The sequence below is a fragment of the Astyanax mexicanus genome, chromosome 12, assembly GCF_023375975.1.
Source record: "Astyanax mexicanus isolate ESR-SI-001 chromosome 12, AstMex3_surface, whole genome shotgun sequence".
Lineage (NCBI taxonomy): Eukaryota > Metazoa > Chordata > Actinopteri > Characiformes > Acestrorhamphidae > Astyanax > Astyanax mexicanus.
Window position 1 is genome coordinate 29,445,820 of NC_064419.1, and position 21,907 is coordinate 29,467,726.

At 39.5% G+C, this 21,907-nt stretch overlaps 1 protein-coding gene across 13 annotated transcripts in view; it reads left to right on the forward strand.

Moving 5' to 3' along the window:
• rimbp2b (RIMS binding protein 2b) overlaps nt 1-21,907 on the forward strand; it is a 155,069-nt gene that overhangs the window by 128,302 nt on the left and 4,860 nt on the right. For 3 of the 13 annotated variants that reach the window (XM_049485760.1, XM_049485753.1, XM_049485754.1), the window contains 10 exons: nt 1,790-2,500; nt 3,647-3,761; nt 4,533-4,655; nt 9,261-9,430; nt 11,900-12,068; nt 12,308-12,370; nt 13,328-13,428; nt 15,323-15,355; nt 19,150-19,221; nt 19,735-19,869. In XM_049485760.1, the coding sequence (XP_049341717.1) occupies nt 1,790-2,500; nt 3,647-3,761; nt 4,533-4,655; nt 9,261-9,430; nt 11,900-12,068; nt 12,308-12,370; nt 13,328-13,428; nt 15,323-15,355; nt 19,150-19,221; nt 19,735-19,869 (1,692 nt within the window). Of the gene's footprint in view, nt 1-1,789; nt 2,501-3,646; nt 3,762-4,532; nt 4,656-9,260; nt 9,431-11,899; nt 12,069-12,307; nt 12,371-13,327; nt 13,429-15,322; nt 15,356-19,149; nt 19,222-19,734; nt 21,080-21,907 lie in introns of those variants that run through there. The other 10 variants (XM_049485765.1, XM_049485766.1, XM_049485755.1 and 7 more) reach the window with 9 other exon arrangements.

Sequence of the window (21,907 nt, forward strand, 5' to 3'; positions counted from 1 at the left end):
TTATTAAATAAACTGCAGCGAAAATATATTAATATATTGTGTAAGATGTTTAGTCTTTGGCTCCTTCCCTTTGTACCGTTGACTGTTTATTCCCATCTGCAGGTTAGATCCTCCAGATCATTGACTGTGGGCTGTAGTTTTGACAGGATTTAAATGTATGATCTTCTGATTTCCTTGACAAGCAGACAGTTCTACAGTTGCACCACACTAGAGCTGTAAACCCATGTGTCTAGAGTGGAGTAAAAACAAAAAAAGTAGATTTTCACAGCTCTAGAGTGGCTGAAGAGTCTAAGTGCTGCTTATCAAGAATGTTGAGATCATGAATTCTGATCCCTCCCTTTGTCTAAAGCCTCCCAGTCTGGATATGTCATGTGATAGAGGAGGTAAAACCTGAAGATAGGGATAAACAGTGAACATATTACACACATTTTATTCAGTTTTAGTTGCTGCTTATTTACTACAGTTTTGAGGCACAATTGGGGTCCATGCGAGGTCTATAAAACGATATTGTCTAACAACCTTTGGCATATTCTAGCTCCTTAAAACTGCATTATGTTGCCAAAAGTGTTCTTTCACCCAACCAAACAATTGAAACTCATGTTCCAATCACTTCCATAGCCACAGATGTATAAAACCAATCCCTATAGACCTCCAGAATTCATGTGGGATTCATATTAGCTCAAGAACATCTAATAAACACTTTTTTGTTCCAAAAAAACTATATTTTCAACCTATATAAGCAAAAGTATTTCCATAAAACATAAAAATAATATTTTGGAACTATTTTAATATACATTATCTTTTAATAACTGTATTTTAAAATATATATTTGTTCTAGTTAAAACATATTTTAACTTTTTAAAACCAACACTGGTTAACAGAGGTGCTGTATTTAGAAGGCCCTAATTTAGATGTGTTTTCTCTTCTCAGAGCAACAGTAGCCCATCTTTCTTTCTTTTCATTGTTGTTGTGCTTGCAGTTGCTATGACTCCAAGATGACAAATTGCAAATTTCCACTGGCACTCTCCTCTTTCTCTGGTAGAAAAAGAAAGAAGCTGATTGGACACAAATCAGAGGTGCCAACAAAATGACCAGTACCAAAGCTTTCTGTGTATTTGAAAGTGGAAATAGATGAAAAAAACTAAGAAAAATTGCCCAAAACATCAGACTTTGAAACTGTTAGAACAGATTGGTGCTGACCTATAATGACATCTCTGTTGTACTATAGTGGTCGGTAGTTCACTCGGCAACTCCTTTCCCGCAGTGTGCTTGGCACATAAACCTTGTTCTCATTCTGTTTTATATTTGATCTTTTCCCCCTCATTTCGTGTTCTTTCACGTCATATCTTCTGAAGGTTTGTTCTGTTGGTCCATTGTACTCTGTGGGCTGTTCAAACAGGTCCTGCATCATGTGATCCTTCTCTAAACCCATCTTTGTTGCGAGTCGTCTGTTCCTGACCGATTCCCTCCACAGATTCCCACCCGCCAGCATGCCATGTCCGTCACGGAATGAGACTGCATGCTTTTTATTACACGTGGCCATGGCCTCGGGGAAACTAATTCTGTCTTTATTTTTTTGTCTTTCTTTTCCCATTTTGGTTTCTTATTTGCACACTGTCGTGTCCTCTCTCTCTGCCTGTTCTAACACCTTCAAACAAACAAACAAACAAACAAAAAACTTATTGAAAAACAAAAATTTTGCTTAAAAAATTAACTGAAATATTACTTGAAACAAATGACTGCACTTGTGGATCCTTCATCGTCCCGCCTCGCCCCGGGTGTCCTGAAGGCGTACTACAGGCGGCAGGACCTAGCCGGGGTGGATGAGCAGGACAGTTGGGACTTGCAGCGGGAGGTGGTCCGCCAGCGCTCGCTTCGCTCCCACAAGCGCCTCCACAGCATCCCGGAGGTAGCCGAGGAGGAGCCTCCAGACGGTGGGCCGGAGGTCATCGGCCAGAGGCTTCGCTTCGAGGATGCCAGGCCTGGGACATCCCGGGCCTACTCGCAGGACCAGCAGCAGCAGCAACAGCTTGACCACCTTTCTCCAGGAAAAGGTCTCCGAAAGCTGCAGCGACAGCGTTCCTCCCCCCGCTACACATCCATGGAAGGTACTGGAGGTCCTGGAAGTCCCAGGGGTCCCGGCTGGAGCTGCAGCAGGCAAACCACCAAAAGCCCAGACAGTGGCCTGGACTGTGGAAGTGAAGAAGAAGGCTCGCTGGGATACCGTGGAAGCTACCACTACCATTATCATAGCAGCCCTCTGAGGATCGGCCACGGGCCCAACATGCGCATCATCCACAGCGAGGGTCCCGTGGAGAGACGGGCACTGGCCGCCGGCAGGAAAAGGACGCTGACCCGTCAGTCCAGCGTGGAGGAGGACTTCCTGGACGCAGCGGACCTGAGGAGCCACTACTACCGCCCCCACCATCACCTTCATCATCAGCATCATCTTCTGCGTCACCCTCAACGAAGGTTCCGGAGCGAGGGCAGGCTGACAGAGGTTGGCAGGAGCTATTGCAGGGACATTAGGGCCCACTCTGTGGCCAGACTCAACAGGGCTGTGGATGAACCTCTGGTGTGTGTCTACAACCCCCACTTCCTCCTCTTCCTCTTCCTCCTCTTCTTCTCCTCCTTCTCCTCCTCCTGCTCTTCCAGTCCACCATCCCTCACTCCGCCTCATCCAACCAACTGCTTTGCCCCCTGCCATCGACCAAGCAGTAAAACCATTCCTCTTTTATCTTTTCTTGATGTTCCGCCTCCTCTTTTTATGGGTCCATTTCTTTGTATTTTCTTCTTTTTATTCTTCGTCTTGTTTTTTTTGGTTTGTTTCAAATGTTCTGAAGTTTCTGAGATTTGCTCCATGGTCATTGTTCAGTTTCTTTTTTTTGTTATTATGGTTTGTTGCTTTGTTCTGATTTAATACCATATGAATCGGTTGATCCTTCCTAGAATGTCAAGTGACTTTTATTTATGAATGTGTAGATTTTTTTTTGTTTGATTACCTAAAGGCCATTTCTGAGCGTTTCTTGTTCCAATGAGTTGTGAGCAGCTTCTCAAATCAAGCACAAAGTCCTCCAAGTCATGTTCCTTCAGATGTTCAAACAGCTCACACACAGTTCACACGACAAACACCCACACACCAGTTCATCTATGCTTCTTCAGGTCCATCAGCCAGTCTTGCAGTGCAGTAGAATTGAATGATGAGCCTAAACTAGATTCCTCACATAACATAACACCCTCCGTGGCCAATCAATGACCTGATCAATTGTGATTTTGGGTTCTAAATGCCATCACTCTCTTTATCACTCTTTCATACCCTCTTTCTTCCACTGAAAACTTGCAGAACAAAAACCCAAATGGTCTTTAGTTAAACATCTGATTTAAAACCCTACCCATGTCGTCGTTGGGGTTTGTTTTTGAGTGTTTCTGTTAAACGTTTTTGATGAGTTCATCCTCCTTGTTTTTAAATTCACTAGAGTTTAACTTTAAGACTATTTTTTCTTTTGTAAAGAAGATCATGCATAACATAATATAAGCTTAATTAGGGGTTAAGTGGGTGTGGATTTCATTTATATTAATCATAATAGTCTCTCTATATGTCTTTTGGGACATTTAACACTGAATATTGTGATGTTTGCTTTTGAAGATTTTAGGGAACTCCCCATCGGCAGGACGCTCGGATCGACTGGACCATTCAGGACGGAGGACAAGTCATGGCTGTCCGCCCCCTCAGAGAAGGCCCATGATGGTTCCTTCCATTGGTCAGTGAGGTCCTATCCTGAGTGGGATACACCCACCACCTTTCTTCTTCCTATAAGGCCCCCTTTCCCTCATTGTTGTGTATTTTTTGCCCCTTATGTGTTTCTTGACATGTCGTAGACATGAATTCAGGAATCCCTTAATGAACCATGCGCATTGTTCAGGATTTGGAGTTTGCTTTTAGTAGCTAGTATTGCTTGATTTAGTTATGTATGTGTACTGTTTACTCAAGCTATCAACAAAGTTATAAGAAAAAAAATGTCATGTCAACAAAAGCTTTGACTTCAGTGCTCCATAAACACTCTTAAAAATAAAAAAAAAGTTCAATGGTTCTTGGTTTGAAGTAGCACAATCCTTCAACTTTTATAGAACCATTATATCCGGTGGAGTTTTTTTAAGCCTTACCATATATTTATAGGTTCTTTCAGGGAACCAACAGTGGTTTGTTCTTCTCTATCAGAAGCCAACAGAATTTTGACCGACACCTTTATTTTTAAGAGTGTGCCAAAATGCTTATCACCAAGAACAGCTGGAACATTGCTGTTTTACTCATATGTAGGAGATTGGCCTTGATCGCAGATCTGGGATCAGTTTGATTTGCAGCTTATGATGCTTTTGACCAAAATGGTCATGCTCATGCTCAAGGCAAACTGATCTCAGAAGCATCTCCACTCTGCTTCAACCCACCTCATTCTCCATAGATGGCTGAGGGCAGGTGGAGGTGGCCAGCTAGACAGGGCGTGGCTGTAATGCTCTGATTGGTGTTTCCGTAGAGATCACCATGGAGAATAACAGTGAGGGGAGTGAGGGGAACCTCTCACCCAAGGACGATGTTTACTATGGCAGTGTAGCTCACCACAGGAAATGCCCGGCACAGCGCTCAGAGCACCGATATGGTATGTGCAGCAGCTCTTCACTGGAAGAACAACCAACAGATAAATAGAGCAAATAGAGAACGAAAGAACAGTAGAACTGTTGTGACAGCCAAAATCCTGTGATTGTAGATCTACTGTAGGTTGTGCTATCGTCCACAGAACTGAAGGGAACCAGTGCTTGGAGGGCAGTGCTTTCTTTATTTATTTTCGATGTAGCATTTTTGATGGGTGTATTCATGTAAAACACCTGATATTGTCATCACCAAGCTTTAAATGCTTTGAATTAATGATGCACCGAAAAAAATCAGCAGCTGCAGCAGCCCTCCAAGCATTGCTTTTCCTGTTATTGAGGGAGTGAGAATAATGTCTAAAGGTGTGACTGTCTTCCCTTCCTACCTTTGTTTCCTCAAATCCCCTTAAAATGTATATTTTATTATTTATTGCTCTCCCTTGCCCTTTGCTCCTTTTCCTCTCCCTCCTCTTCCTCCTTTCCTGTCTGGAGGTGGCCTGCTCAATCCTGTCTTCTCCCTCCTGATCCTTGACTCTGTGTCTATGTTGCATGAAAGCCCAGACGTCCTGTCCGTGTCACTGCCATGTAGCCGGTGGTTATTAGTTAAAAGCTACTGACAGTTAAGATTAATCAGGCTTCAAAAAAGAGGTCAGATAAAAGTGGTAGAGTAGGAACAACATTACCTGTTACAGAGCACGTGTCTAGCATGATGAGATGATCTACAACTTGCATGGTTCATTTTTCTGTCAGCCCCATGGCTCTGTTGCGTGTCCATGATGTCCTTCCCTTTACTGGAATCATCCACTGTGAAGTCTGCAGCACGTTCAACACATTGGGTCACTCAGTGTGGCTGTTTCTGTTCATCATTTAATTAGCTACTGCTCACTTATTCATGCTGCTAACACTAATCCTGGTCCTAACCTTTACACTGTTGCAAATAATTGCAAATGCTGACTAATGGCTTGTTTAACAATGGTACTGTATATGTAACAAAATGAGACATTCTAAGGAAACCCTAAAAAAAGGTAGATTCAAAGATTCAAAGAGTTTATTGTCATATGTACAGTACAGAAACGGGTTTCAGTGTACAATGAAATTCTTTCTTTGCTCTTCGCCAAGAATGCCAAATAGAAGATAGAAAAAGTGCAAAAAAAATACAATAAGGTTATAAATATTAAACTAATTGTCAAAGACATAAAAAAAATAAAAGTTACTTAAGCAAAGAAATGTATAAAAAAAAGTGCAAGTGCGAAATAATGCAGTTATGGACATTAACTATATATATTAAAAAAAGATTAACAGTAAAGTGACGGCTGCAATGTAAACATGTTGAAGTAAAGTGCAGGGTTATTCCTGAGTTGTGTTCAAGAGTCTGATCCCAGGGTTATACCTGAGGTGTGTTTAGAGTCTGAAGGCAGGGTCATTCCTTAGGTGTGTTCAAGAGTCTGATGGCCGTGGGGAAGAAACTGTTCTTTAACCTGGTGGTCTTGCATTTTACACTTCTGTACCTCCGGCCTGAGGGCAGAAGTGTGAACAGTCCATGCTGGGGATGGGTGGAGTCTTTGAGGATGGATGCAGCTCTCCTGTGGACTCTGTGGTGGTAGATGCTCTGCAGGGAGGGCAGTGGAGTCCTGATGATCTTCTCGGCAGTCTTCACCACTCTCTGCAGACGTTTGCGCTCTGCCACAGTCGTGCTGCCGTACCACACGGTGATGCAGCTGGTCAGGAGGCTCTCGATCACACAGCTGTAGAAGTTGTTGAGGATCTTGGGAGACATCCCAAACTTCCTCAGTCTCCTCAGAAAGTACAGCCGCTGTTGAGCCTTTTTGACCAGCTGCGTTGTGTTTATTGTCCATGTGAGGTCCTGACTGATGTGGACGCCCAGGTATTTGAAGCTGCTCACTCTCTCCACTTCAAGTTCCCGGATGAACAGTGGCTGATGAGGTCTCCTCCCCTTTCTCATGTCCACTATCAGCTCCTTTGTCTTGACCGTGTTGAGAGCGAGATTGTAAATCAGGTAACCACATTCACTGACACTCAAGGTTGGGTATGATGGTCATCCAGAGGTCTTCCAGACCTATACAAGGTGGGACTGACAGTGACATGTTTAAGGATGGAAAGATCTATCAGCTGTGTATTTGTATCTTCTGATTTTTCAGGCACATTTTAGCAATCGGCCGGTATTTCTCTAATTTAGCCAATCCTGAGAACTGTTTAGATCATATTTGTGAGTTTAAATAAATTTGAACAAGTAGGTCAGTTTCTTCTGCTGAGAAGCATTGAACACATCCAAAAAGCTGTGCCCCTGAAATAGCAATGCGCCAAAGTCAGGGCGGACCTTGCTCCTAAAGGAGGCCATGTCCGTGTGTCTTTGCTATCGTAACAACGGGAAATGTACACTTTGCGTGGCTCAAAACACGCAAAAAGCATGTACTAATTCTCTTAATTAAGCATGAGTGTGTTTTGGGCGTAATATGCAATGAAGCAATCAGGGTGTCACTTGCCATTCCCTTTAAAGGAGAAAGACTTTGGGTGCAGTAAAAAAAGGTTAAAGTACTTACCTTTGTTGAATAGCCCACCTCCGTTCTCCCGCAGCTTTCCGAGATCCAGCTATTTTGTGTAGAATGTGTTTTAACGGGGTATATTTTGCACCTGCAGATAAATAGCTTTTTACACCATTATCAAGGCTCAAAGTTGCTCCACACCTCATTGGTAGAATGTGGAGAGCCCTGACATTTAAAACGAGGCATTAATAGCTTTAAAAGTGCACAATTAAAAAAAACACTGTTTACAACCCATAGTGTAACCTACATCTCCGGGCGCCGCCATGTTAAAGTAAAGTCTTGATCAGTAGAAGGACGAGCACGCAATGCAGGCTGTAGCCTGGAAAGGCACAAACATGAACCATTCTGTCTTTTTTCCCTTCGCCCTCTCCTCTGTTATGCCGGCTGAAGCTGCAGTTCGAGTACAGCACACATCCTGGCCACGTCTTCTTCATGTATACAGCATGTACATCAGTCAACAGTACATGCTCATCATTGTACTGTTGTAAACAGTGGTTTTTAATTAACCTTGTGTGCACTTTTTAAGTTATTAATGCTGGTGCAAAATATGCCCCATTAAAACCATTTCTAGCTTGTTTGGACAAACTGTACAAAACTGCTGGATCTCTGAAAGCTGTGGGAGAGCTGAGGTGGACTATTCAACAAAGGTTAGTACTCTTTATCATGTTTTACTACACCCAAAGTCAGTTTCACACCAGAGTTCTACTTTAAAGGGAATGGCAAGTGGCATGCTCATTGGTTTATTTCATGTTACGCCTAAAACACACCCATGATTAATTTAAAGAATTAGTACATGCCTTTTGCGTGTCAGTGTGTTTTTGCTTTCAAGCCACGCAAGGTGTACTTTTACCGTCGTTATGATAGTAAAGACACACTGACGCCCTAAAACAAACTGGACAGTGCGCAGTTGACGGCTTACGTATATATTTCTAAAATAGGGCCCATGGTCCCATCTGGGTTGTACACTGCACAGCCCTGGGCCTAGATGGGATTAAATAACCAATTATGACCTGCTAGTACATAGGGCTGCACAATACTGTGTATCATTGCTGTCCAATGATAAAAAAGTATCTCAATTTTTGTAAATTTTTAGTTTACTACATAATTTAAACATACAAACTGTCCCTTACATTGGGCCAAAACTTCTTGGTTAACCGACAAATAGAAATACAAAAAAGATGAAGTTGCTGTTTTGGAGATACTTGTTTTTTTTTTTGTTTTTTTTTGGACAGCACTGATATACCATATATTGTTTCAGCACTTTCATCGCAATTTAATTTATTCTACTCCAGTATTTGATACATAAAGTGTGTTAGTAGTATTATGTTTGATCATTGACTTTTCTTAAATAATTAATATCTCAATTTATATAACAGAGTAATACAAAAAAAGTCACAACAGCAGTTTTTCCAACATCGCGCAGCCGTACTAGTGAACAAGGTTTTTCTTTCTGGAATAAGGTATAACATTTCATTCTTCCTCTTACACTGGATCAGTAACGTTCTCAGGTCAGTCTCCCCAATTAGCAGAATTCCCACAGTCTGTTCTTTCTAACAGCATGAAGGACGTCTCATGGATTACAGTCTAGTGGAATTTTCCAGCACTGATTAGCAGCAAGTCACTTGAACTATTTCTAATCTAAAGGGACCATGAGAATAAGTGTGACCGAGTGATTTCACAGTGGATCATTCCTGTAAATGATGTTGCTTTGTCACAGTAAAACAGCAATGTTGACTCTCCTCTTCTCTGTTCTTCTAGCATGCTTGGCTGTTTCTCCCAACCTCCTACTGCACCCTGCTGCTCGGTTTGAGATGCCTGTGAAATTCCTGGGCATTGTTTATGTATTTAGTCAATTTTAATGTTAAAAGGTGTAATTGTATAAAGTTCAGTTGATGTTAGTTTTCTCTCTGTTCATATTAAATTAAAGATGTTTAGGAGGGTGATGATATTTTAGAAATATGTCTGCCCAGTATAAAGAAAACATCATCCGCTAATGAAGACGTCCTTGCTCTGGCTCTGAGAGTTGTAGTAGGTGTGTGTGTTGTCTTTCAGATGGCTATGGTGGACGGGACCGGCGCTCTCCAGACTATTTTGAGGAATCGGAGCTGGATGACCTGCCGCGGATATTTGTGGCGCTGTTTGACTATGATCCGTTATCCATGTCCCCTAACCCTGACGCTGCAGTGGAGGAGCTTCCTTTCAAAGAGGGCCAGATCATAAAGGTGGGCCATGATGCTTTCAATACATCAAATAAAGTAGACAACAGTTTACAGAGCAGGTTAAAGGTTATGTCTATTATGCAATAATTGTGTCATATTATCATCCGTTGCAGGTGACAGGGATTGCCATAGATAGCCATTGAATATTGTAACATGTTCAAGGTCTCCTAAGAGGACAGTAATTAGAAGAATGAAATGTGCAATATTTTACTGAGCCCAGATAGTCAAAATGTTACATCTGTACAGTATTTCTTATTTAAAAATATAATATAATATTAAACACGGTTGATTTTATCGCGCCAGGACGCGAACCTGACTGACTAAAACTTTCTAGCGTAACCACCTTATACTGAACGAACGAGCCTTACTGAACTAGCCAGACTCTAGTGATTTTATCCCGACTTTGCATATGTATTTGCGACTGTGAAATCGGTTAAAAATCATTATTGTTAAATAAATTACTTGCGTTTAATTCTGCCACCTCGTCCTCCCTACTGCTGCACACTGACAACGGGATTGTTTTGAGCACAGTAGACTGGCAAACGTAACAGAAAATGGTTTGTTCTTTGTATTTTACTTTCAACCATGCAATCAGGAAAAATCAAAAAACATTTTAGGGTAATTAGTAAACGCCAGTCTAGACAGACACTGCTCTGCTCTTTTCTCTTCCCCCCTGCTCTATCCACGCCGTTTCCACTCTTTCCTTTGAGCGAGACTGGGTGGCTCTCTAAAGGTGCTTGCACACTGCACGCGGTAGGTGCGGCGCGGTACGCTGACCCCCATAGGATTCAATAGTGTCTAGAGCGGTAGAGCGGTGCGTCGCTGCCGCGGAGCAGAGCGGAAAGCGGCGCGTTTCCCCGCCCATAACCACGCCTCCACCGCGCTACCGCTTACCGCGGGCAAAGTTCAACATGGTTCAACTTTGACCTCGCGGCAAGCGGTACCTCGGCAGAAAACGCATGACGTGAACTCACGCGACTAGAGAGAAACTGTAGTCCAAACAACAATAAACGTGCGCGAGAGACTAATAATAGCGATTAGTGAATCCCCTCAGCTGTACATCACTTCCCTACACTCATATAGAGATAACAGGAGGAAGAGAAGAATCAGAGCTTTGTTCTGAGGCTGAGAAACAGATACAGATCCACAGAGGCTGTAGAGACTCAAAACTACAAAACACCGCTCGCAGAGGTGATGGGTTTTAGAAAACTCCGCCTATTATCAGCAGGAGACGCTTGGCGTCAGCAGCAGCGCAACGCACCCGCAACTGACCAGCGTAGAGCAGAGCAGCAGCACAGCGGAATGCCGCGCGGCATACCGCGTTCAGTGTGTAAGCACCTTTACTTCTCTGTCCTCTCTCAACTCTGGTGGAGCCAGAGCTGTGTGCTCTCCCCCGCCGCCCCCTCCCTCGAGTGAGTGAGTGAGTGAGTGAGTGAAGCGGCTGCGAGGAAGGTTCGCTCACCTTCTCTTCCTCCCCGCGATTTCTCTGCTCCCAAGTGGAACCGCTTATAGTCCACAAAGCAGCCTTGGATCTATCCCCAGTTTAGTAAGTTTGGAAGTCCTCTAGTTAATCCCTCACCTCGCTGCATAAGAGGTAGCCGCGCGTACCGGCTAGAGTTTGTTTACCTTTCTTCCCCTTCCTCTCGCTCACGCTAGGCGTTTCGTTTTACACCCGTTTTGGGGTTCCAATTATTTCGGCGTTTCCACCCGTTCTCGGGGGTCCTGCCCATTTTGTTTTCACGCCCGTTTCGGGGCTTACAACCGTTTCGAGGTTTCCACCCTTTTTCAGGAGTCCCATTTTTTTTGTTTTTACACCCATTTTGGGTTTTTTCCTCCCTGTTCCTCTTAAGTTTACCTGCTTTGAGATCTGCTGTTTTGCAGTTGGATTCACAGAACCCTTTGGCCTGGAGAGCTGCTTGTCAGTAGCCCTCCTCCCCATTACAGTATGTAGCTGAAAGAATCCCAATTCACTTTCAATTCCAATTTAAGCTTCTAAAACAATATGAAACACATTATTTAACTGAAAAAAAATTACAAATTGTGCTTTTAACAATATTCACTCCACTTTCTTTGGGTGCCAAAATCTCTGTATCTGGGAAAAACAGAGAAAATTAAATGAGTAACAACAACAAACAAAATCGGCAGTAAATATCAGTAAAATCATCAGGCAGTCTTTTTTTATGATACCGTTTATTAATCACTAATGCACATGCAAGTGAAAAGCATGACACTGCCAACTTCCAAAGATTTATTTGTGTAAATATTCATTATTAACACTCAAGATAACCAGCTCATATTTAGCTTTCATCAGAAACTGATGTTCAACACATTCGTTTTCATGACCTGTCACAAATGATCACAATTTTAATGCTTTCTCACAAAAAGGTTTCAGTTGGTATATGCCACAGTAAGCTCATATAGTGTATGTAATATTGTCTAGTCCTTGGTCCTGATCTGTGTTCTTTTGAACAGGTGTTTGGGGAGAAGGACACAGACGGTTTCTACAGGGCAGAAGTCTGCGGCCGGCGGGGGCTTATCCCCTGTAACATGGTCTCAGAGATCCAGACTGAAGATGACGAGATGATGGATCAGCTCCTCCAACAGGGCTTCCTTCCACTGAACACACCTGTCGAAAAAATAGGTACAATTACCATCAGCCTGCTCCCTTCTGAGATTCAGAAGGATGAACGTTCCACCCTTCTGAATCTCTCTTCACTGACTAACTCTCCTGGTTCCCTATAATCTTGCTTGATGCTTGTTTCTTGCCTTTTCTGTATTAAAAGTAATGAGGAATGCTGTTAAATCCTATGTTGCGCTCCCCTTTACATTCTTTTCTCCCTCTCGTTTCCTGTTCTGCCTTTCTTCTCTTTTTTTTTTAAGTGAATTGTGATAGGTTGAAAGATGGGCGCTTACTAAACCGCAGGTCACGGAAATCCAAGAGAGGTTTGTTTGCTCCGAGCTGTCGTCTCTTTTCTCTTATTTCATTCCTCCGACACTTCATTCCTTCTTTTTTCTTGTTGCTTTTTCACCTTGAAAACGTCTTTGAAGCAAAAACAGTGTTAATGGTCCACCCACTCACTTGCTCTTTAACACTGATATGATGTGCATCAAACAAAAGTATGTCTTGATGGGATGCAGTGCTGCCGATACATTATATTTTTTTCTTTCACTGCTCATCTACCTGTCACTTAAGTGTCTCTTTCAAAAGAAGCTGCCACCAGAGCGAGAATAAATAGACATGTTATGAATGAGAATTAATGTAATTCAGATTTAAATCCAAAATCCTGAGTATACGTTGGTACATAATATTATGTTTTAAAATTGAGGAAATGGATGCTGTACGACATCTGTTACAATTTTGGAATCACATGTATTGTATTGTAAGTTTATTACTTTTTAGAACATTTTAAAAATTTCATTTAATATTTTTAACATTACATGAACAATATATAGAATTATATATTTTTAGTTATGTTTATGTCCTAAATTAAGTACATAAGCAGTAATTGTGCTTTAGAATGTACAGATGTGTGTGTACTTGTAGAAGGTGTGTTTACTTATATACACATAAAAAATCATGTAATTTCACAAGGGGAAGACCAAACATTTCCATAATCCTGTACCTTCACACAGGAGGTATGAAAGTACGAATCTTCCTTTAAATACGTTATTGAGGCACGTTTTTTATTTCCACCAAAGCACAAATGAATGCTATGTGTTGGTCATCTGTGCTCTCATAGTGTTGTGTGTATTGTGTTTGTCATGAGTCTGTCAGATTTCTCATATTTTGTGTTTTTAGTTGTGTTTTTTACATGCAATGCCTTGTGAAACTGCCCAAAACAAATCTCTTTTTCTATTTCTCTTTCTCTCTCTCTCATACTCTTTCTCTCTCTCTCTCAGAGCGGAACAGGCGTAGTGGGAGAAACCCGGTGTCCACGCGACGGATGGTTGCCCTGTATGACTACGATCCCAGGGAAAGCTCCCCTAACGTAGATGTGGAGGTAACAAAATGACCCCTCCAGGCCTCCATATGCTTTTAAACATTCACCTCATCAGCTTCACTGGCCAGGATTCCAGCCTCCTGTGTTCACGGCTCTGAAGTTAGCTGACCTCTGAAGTTGTGTAGTCAATCTGAAGTCGGCATCAGGACTATATTAGGAACTTTGAACAGTTTTAAACAGACCTAAGCAGTTTTCCTCTATGGCAGAAAGTATTCTTTTTAAAAAATGCTGCTGTCACAACCTGTGGTAAACAATTTTAAGGCTGGTGTTAAATTATAGTGTTAAAGTTTAAGAGTAGTGCTGTCCATGCATTAACGCATTAACACATTAACATGTGTGATTAATTTAGATACTTTAAGGAACAGAGGTCCATTATGTTGAATACTTTTGTACGCATATTAATCACATCACCAGGTTTGGTCCTTCTCGCGTAATTAACTCGTTTTACAGAGGCTGGTGGCATATTATATATTTTTTAGCAGTATTAAGTAATGTCAACATGCTGTTGTTCACTGCTGAGTTTAGAGCGTAGATTATGTTTTATTTATGCTGTTATATGGATTAAATCTATCTCTCTCCCACACACAGCTTCTGCCACCTTTTCTTTCTAAGTTGTTTAAGGTGGAATACAAAGCTAGCTTTATTTCCTCTATTAATGCACACAATATTATTCTTCCCCTTTCAAAAATATAAGGAACTTAAGGTACTAGCATTTACATTTTATAAACATGATTTTAATCACGACTAATCCCTGAATATTGTTGTGATTATTACAGTTATTTTGTAAGCAGTTGACACCACTAACATAATATATGTATAATTTTGCTTTAATTCACATTTAAATACCCATTGTTAAAAGCTTAAAAGGAACAAAAGGTTTAATTAATCACAATAATTGCAGAGTTCTAATGTGATTAATTAGATTATTTGTTTTAATTGATTGTCACCACTATTTAAGAGTCAACTTACTTTCATGCAATGTCAGTTTAAAGTGCAGCAGTGTAAGCTTGTTATTAGCATTAGCATGAATTTAGCATTTTTCTTATTTTGGCTGCTTAGTTCTGATCCAGTGATAAAAAAAATAATTAGGAATGTTATAATAATCATTAATAATTAATAATTTAGAAACAAAAACAATTGTTGTACATTTTCCCATAGAAAACAACTGTTTAAATGTTTGGTTCCTAATATGAACCTGATGTTGATTACAGAACTAGAGGTCCCAGAATGGCTTATCCCATTATAGCCTTAAATTTCCAACTATTCAGTAGTAAATGGCAAATTTCACTGTTGGAAATAATTCAAGCAATTTAAGCAAGCCATGTTTTTGTTATTGAAGTTCATGCTTTGATATTTATTGTCTGACAAAGTGCAGTGATGTTTTAATCCAGTAAGCATCAGCAGATTCAGGCACAGTTTATCAGAGACTGGTATCCAGGCGAGCAGTTCAGCTATCTTTCATTGTGTTGTACCATGCCATGCTTTGCACATTGCTTCTTTTGCACAAGATTTTTATTTTATGCTTTGTCAACAGGTTGTTCTTTGTTTATTGTTTGTAATTTGTTGTGTAATTTTGTTATATGTAGGTATGAAAACAGGTCAAATAGAACACAATGATTTCTGTTAGTCTACTCATAGGCTCTAAAATTAAAAATATATAAGTGTAACATAATGTAAAGTAAGTAATTCTGCAAAAAAAAACTTTTAAAACTTTCCATTCTTATCATATATAGTACATATTTATGTAATCTTTTCTAAAAAAAATCCAATGGACTAAACTGTAATCTGTAGCTTAGCGATAAGAACTGCTTTGTGTATTAGATTTCCATAGCTAGTGCTGTGTTTTCCACTCGCTGTCACTCACTCTCACCTTTGCGTTGGCGCTGCCACACAGGCCCACTTTGAGGGCATCAGACTGAGTGATGAGGTGAGTGGGGAAAGAGTGACAATACACTCGCTGGGCCTTGTTCCAAATAGCACTCTATTCCCTACTGAGGGAACTCACCACACTCCGCACACCTTGTACTGCGTGCATGAGCACCTGAACTGTCTATGGGCACACTGACGTTAGCTCACTTAAAGGAATACCCTGGCGTTTTTCAGTCTAATCTTTTTCTTCAGCACCTGCCCACTGACTTCTTTTAGAAGTGTTTTTAGTAACTGAATAAGTAAATACAGGGAGACACATCCACCTTACTGACTGGGGTAATTACTGCATGCTGCGATGTGAGTTAAATAACAGTGGAGTATTCCTTTAATGCATGTGTGTTTGTGTTGTGAAGTGTAGCTAAATTAAAATCAATTGCACATTGAGGTTTTTTTTAAGTTAATGGTTTGCTAAAAAACAGCATTTTTTTTTTCTTTTGGAAAGGATGAAACATTTAACGTTGATCAGTGTGCTAGCACTTTTAGTTCATTTCTGGTTTACAGATGGCATGTTAAAGAAAGTAATTTAATACTCTGTGTATGCTTTACAGTTTAACTGTTTTAATGTTTAGTCATGCCTACTTCAAGTGAAATGTGTTGGTATGTAGCATTTCTGAAGGTTGGATTAATTGGTGCCTGATAGGGGTGTAACAATTCACAAGAATTTATAATTTGATTCGATGTGCAAAAGTGCAAAAGTACATTTTTAAATAAACAAAAATATAGCTCCATAATGAAAATGATAAGTATACTTATTACATATAGGTTATAGATTGTCTATCTATATCTACTAAATACTATATATTAGATAACTTACTAGTATTATACACCATCTGTAAATATAATACTATATATGGTATGATTTTAGATAAAATACAACACTTACAATAAAATACAAGTTTTATATTTACCCTATTTCTTGTAGTAAACTATAATAATTGTTCACATTTATAGTAAGACTCCAATTAAGATTGTGTAAAAATACCCAGTGTTTAAGTTTTAAATTTAACATTTTGCATGTAAAAATCAGCTGCCAGATAAACATTATGTGTAAAAGTGAAAAGTGAAAGTGTATTTCACTACGGCTGTGATATGCAATACTGGAGTCAAGCCTGATCCATTTAGACAGGCCTCTTAAAAGCACAGAAACCAAAAAAGGCCACAATACGGTGACGTTTTAGGGCCACTCTTTAAAAAAAAACAATAAATAAAGTCAGATAATATATATAGCAGATAATCTATTATACGCTGTTAAACACAGAGTTTTAGCAAGCTGGTAAACATGAATTCACACGCTAACCACAAGCTAACAGGCTAACTGTGAGCAGCTTGCTGTTTTTGTTGAATGAATTATTCAGAGCCTGTGTGTGTATCGAATCAAGAGAATTATAGTATGAGTGAATTCAGTGCATTGTTACATCTCTACTGCATGAGAGGGCAAGTGACAGTAACAGTGTGCAGTGAAGGGCAGTAAAGGCAGTTCAGTGAAGTGAGTTCCTATAGGAGGAGTGTGTCGAGTGCTTATTTGAAACACAGCCTGTGTCTGTCTGGTACTTGCTGTGGAGGAGAGGTTAAAGGTTACATCTATAAACTGAACCTACCTTACCTCAGAGTTGCTCCAGTGTTGCTGTTTGTGTGTGTGTGTGTGTGTATACGTACTTCATTAGTGTGGTTGATGTGCTTTGGAATGGACATTTGTAAGTAGTGTTATTAGAACAGTATGACTTTAATCTGTGATTTGACACATTGGTCACAGGTCACAAATAATAATGCTAAATACCTCAATATTTACACGCTTAATTAAAAAAATAATTTGGTCAAATTTGAAAGTTTAGAAAATATATACAATTATACAGTCAAATGTAATCAGTCAGCCAACACTTTTCTTATTTCATCCTACTCAAACTACTCAAGTAGTGCTGGGCGGTATACCGGTTCATACCGCAGGGAAAACTAGAACTGCATTTCTCATTCTCTCATACCGCCATACCACTAGAGGCGCTGCGGAGCGCGGAGTGAAGGAGCACAGGTAGCCCTGTGGAGACAAACGGCACTGTCCTGCCTGCAGAGAAATGAAAACAGCTCTTGCTGCAGTTTCTACTCTACTATGTGTTTTTATCAGAGTAAAATAAAAAGTAACTATAGCCCTTTTAAATATATTAATACTGTAGCTGCAGCTTGAAGGATAATTAAAAAGTATTTGTTTATTAAGTATTTGAGTATTAAAGTCCATTTATAGTGTTTATGCAAAATAAGGACACAGTGAACCCTATACTAATCAAAGCCTTGATTTAAAGCCTTAGTGTTGTATCTTATATGTGCTCTTAACAGTACAGTAACTTACAAACCTATATAAAAGCCCAGTAAAAAAATAAATGCTACAAAGGGCTCCAGACTTACTTTTTTTCCCAACTGTCCTAATTTTTGTCAGCCGCCCCAAACTGAAATTGTCCGTCCAATTTTTGTTTCCATTACTGTTGTATTTATTTGTGCATTTTACTACAGACATAATGTCTTCCGACTTTATTAAACAGCCATATATAATATTAAAATCAATTTATAATATTTTTATAAAACAGTCTGATTTCTCCATATATTGTATAATTTTGTGGGACAAAGTGAACCCAATAGTAATCAAAGCCTTAATTTAAATCCTTGATGTTTAATATTATATGTACTCCTAACAGTACAATAACTCACAAACCTATGTTAAAGCCCAGTCATGCAAAGAGTAAAAATAAAATAATAAAAATGCTATACCGTGAAACCATCAGAATCTTGAAAAGTACTGTGATATGCATTTTTGGACATACTGCCCAGCACTACACTTAAGTAAATAATGAAGAAAGGTTACAGCCGACATTTAGCATCAAACCAAGTGCATTTCTAAATCATTACTCTCGTACCTCAAAATCCACTGACATGCCATTAAGTAAATCTTGTAGATCATTAAATATTACTATAAGTGATGGTTTGGAAATACCCATGTCTGTATAGAGTATGTTGTGAGCTAAGTGTTTAGGACAAGAATTATTGAAGTTTGAGCGAGGCCTGATAGTGAGTGCCATTCCATTTCTGGACAGGAAATTGTGGGGAAATTAAACATTCCCACATCCACAGTGTTACGTATGTTCTGTGAGTACATCATAGCATTACCACCCACAGTGAATAGTGCAGTCAGTGGTAATTATTGTAATCACCAGTGTATGATGACAATTTTGCATGAGAACAGAAAAGCGACTTTGGTAGAAGTCACATGTAAATTTAATGCCTACTCATACTCATACTTTACTTTATTAATCCCCAACAGGGGAAATTCATGTGTCCAACATACAATCATGCAATTTGTCTTTAATGATCTCCCCCCTACTTAACACTTTAAAGCAGATTCATGAGATTAGATGTTAGCGACAATAGCCTCGAATCTTCAGTACATAACTTAAAAAAACACGAAATCATGTCTTGGCTGATTCACTACATTTAGGCTAAACTGAGTCACTTTTTATTACTTCAATTTTAATTTTAAAATGCATTGTTACATTATTTTGTTTTGTAACCACTGAGTTACATGTTCATTCTTGAGAAATAACGTAACAGTGTTCCTTTAGGGTTACATTTACCTGACTGTTACACATTTCATGTCAATAACAAACTTTTGAGATTTTTAGAAAGATGTCTAAAGAATAGACAGAATCGTGGCTTTTTTTTAAATCAATCCCATCATATCTATATTATTATTTGTGATCAGTGGACGAAGTATGAGTGGAGTTATGAGTGTGCTGTGGTCTTCCTCAGGCTGAGCTGACCTTCTGTGCTGGGGATGTAATAACGGTGTTTGCGGAGATTGATGAAGATGGATTTTATTATGTGAGTATTGTTGTGTGCCAGTGTGTACCTTGTGCTTTTATTCGGTGGTCACTTTATTATAAACACCTACCTTGTGCTTCCACTTACTGGCCACATTATTAGAAACATCTACAATGGGCTTTCACCTACTGGTCACTTCATTATAAACAATAATCTTGTACTTTTATACAGTCGCTCTTTACTAGGAACACTGCTTTTTACTTTCACTTACTGGCCACTTTATTAGTAACACATACTGGCTACTTCATTGAAAAGACTTACCTTGTACGTCTGCTTACTTTGGCCACTTTATTTGAAACACCAAGCTTGTAATGACTCTCATTGGCCACTTTATTAGTCACACCCATCTTATACTTCTGCTTTATACTTATACTCAAACACCAACTTTGTTATTATTTTTAGTAGCCACTTTTAAGAAACTTTCTTTTGTGTATAAAAGCACCCTGATTGGGTGCAGATGTTGGCATTGTTGGGTCAGTGGTGGCACATGCTCTGTCATGCTGTCTGTTTTAGGGAGAGCTGAATGGACACAAAGGCCTGGTGCCCTCCAACTTTCTGGAAGAAGTGCCTGATGATGTGGAGGTTTACCTCACAGAGCCCTCCAGCCGCCATCCCCAGGACCACCCAAGCCGGACAAAGACCAAAAGGGTACACCCTGTTTCACACCACTAGCCCTCTGTCATCCATCCGCTCCTTCTCTTTCTCTCTCCTTTCTGCTTTTTTGTACGCGCTTTGTTTTTATATATCTTCTCCGTCTGTGTTTTGTGTTGTGTGACAGCTGTTTATTTGTTTGTTTATTTATTTAAATATTTGGTGGATCATTAAAGAAATAAAGAAGACAAAAGTCCAAGATGTGCCACTCACCACCCTACCACTTCAAAAAAAAAAAAATGGTCATTAATGTTCATTAATGTTTGTGAAAGCCTCTCTGGAAGATGTTCTCAAAAAATGGTGCGATATCCATAAAGCTTTGTTCACCAGAGGAGCCATGTACAGTTATGATGATCATTGTTTATGGTTATTATTTGTAAAGTAAGGGGAAAAAAGCACCAAACAGACAAATATGAATTATTTTTGAACGTGTTAAGCATTGTAATAGATGCTTTATGAATATAAGTGTGTTTGACCTGAAAATAAAGTTTCTAATAGAGGAAATAGTTTTGATGTACAGAGAGATGAAACCATGTAGAGCTGTAGAAGTGCATGCCCCTTCTTTCAGAATGCTTAATTTCCTCCAAGAACTTTTTATATCATGCGAAATGATTGAAATCAGTAAAAATGTAGAAAAAGAAAAAAGAGGATAAAGCCTTTTGTATATGTTTCCCGAAGATCTGTTTTTTTGTATATTGCTGATATTTAAATCTGAGCTTGCACACAGTCACAAATGTAAGTAGAGAAAGAGAGAGAAAAATAGATCTATACTAAAGTTTTATTTTATTTATAGATTTTAAGAATAATGCAGGTACTGTGTTATGGTTCCATAAACAACCTGAAGAAAATACTCTTAAAAGTTAAGGTGCTTCAGATGGTTCTTTGAGCGAGGCCTTGGAAAAAACACTTTTGGTGTCATAAAGAACCACAGGCCAGATTCGAAGACAGAGAAAATCTTGTTTTTCTTCCAAATTCTTAAGCATTTTCGAAATTGTCCATTCATTTTTTGTACATTTCAAGGGGTCTACAAATTCACTGGGGTGCCAAATTCAATATTTCTCAATGTTTCTGTGAATATCTTTTGGGTAATACAGATGAGAACAGTTTAGAAACTCGTCTTCTGCCTCCGTCGTGTGTAACTGCTAGTAGATTTGTGTGTCTGTCATCTGCCTTTGTCATCTGTAATTGGTAAAGTAGTGCATCTATGTTTTGTGTGAAACTGACCAATGGACACTCAGGAAATCACTAAGAACTTAACCGTAGAATGACCTTAATGCAGCCTTCCAATAAGGCAAAATCAGGCTCTGGGGCACAGTGGAAATCTTAACCCTTATTCAAAGCTTTGTAACCTCAGATATAGTAATATAATCATACAAACTTTACAGATTCAGGAAATCTTTGAACCGAATTTCTGTGCTGTGTTATCTCAAAGATATTACAAAGAAACTTTGGAATGGCCGGAGAGTTGTGGACCCCAAATGAAATAAGATCATAATTGAGAACTTGTTAAAATATTTTTTGGAGAATTGCATTTAGAAATGTTGGGCTTTACCAACTGTTTTAATAGAAATTTCGTCTTAAAACTCACTTAGCTCACATGGTTTGTTGCGTGTTTTGTTTTTTCTTTGTGTGAAAACAAACCAAACTGAGGGGAAAGCATTTGATTCGTACATGAGCAAACAACCTATAGGTGTAAAACACACCAAGGCTATGTTCATATTACAAGCCATGTTGATCAAATCCGATCATCTTGATGGTTCATATTCACAAATGTAAGTGACCTGTATCTGTGTGTAATGTGAACAAATCTGTCCCTAAAACGTCATATTTGAGAGATGACTTGTAGCTTTATAAAGGAAAATAATTGCTTTAGCAGCTCATGTGTGGAGCATCTTTTGCTGGAATGGAGAGCAAACAGCTGGTCTGAAGTTTATGCTCAGGTCGAGGTGGCAAAAAAAAAAGCCAGGCGGTTTGCTTTTGCTGTTTTTGCAGCTATAGCTGCACAGCTGCACCAAGAGATTTGTGGGTACGAGAG